The sequence below is a fragment of the Coenobita brevimanus genome, unplaced genomic scaffold (genome assembly GCF_032717465.1).
Source record: "Coenobita brevimanus isolate Jiangsu-jjx unplaced genomic scaffold, ASM3271746v2 jjx.HiC_scaffold_2775, whole genome shotgun sequence".
Lineage (NCBI taxonomy): Eukaryota > Metazoa > Arthropoda > Malacostraca > Decapoda > Coenobitidae > Coenobita > Coenobita brevimanus.
Genome location: NW_027643736.1, coordinates 4648 through 5000, shown reverse-complemented (window position 1 = coordinate 5000; position 353 = coordinate 4648). Strand labels below are relative to the sequence as shown.

The following is a 353-nucleotide window of genomic DNA, read 5'->3' as shown; positions in this document are numbered from 1 at the left end:
GATCTTGGCATCCGCTGATAAAATCTTGGCATCCGCTGGTAAGATATTAACCTCTACCACAACCCCCGCCATCGCCACCAAAACACATTGATATAGCCTTAACGTCGTCAACACGAGTCGGAGGTGCATTTAGAACTGGCGCAAAATATGTCATGACACTCCGTATATTAGTGTCAGCTCGCCCTACACCGGTACTCATAATTTACAAGTTTCTCTCAGTCATTCGTGCACATTTCACTGGAGTTCGATTTCACTAAAGTTCAATGCGTTTCAGATTGGCGCAAAATCGGTCATGACAGTTCTTATATTAGGGTCTATTCTCCCCAGAACGGTACAGTTTTCCTCCCTGACAT

The 353-nt window shown here is 44.8% G+C and overlaps 1 protein-coding gene across 1 annotated transcript in view; it reads right to left on the bottom strand.

The window, feature by feature from the left end:
- The window catches only part of LOC145390054 (chymotrypsinogen A-like), an 8979-nt gene extending 8907 nt beyond the window's left edge, over positions 1-72 (bottom strand). Inside the window, exon 1 of the mRNA XM_080265131.1 lies at positions 1-72. This exon is cut by the window's left edge and continues 479 nt beyond it. Within this exon, the coding sequence (XP_080121257.1) occupies positions 1-72 (72 nt within the window).
- Positions 73-353: the final 281 nt, after the last annotated feature.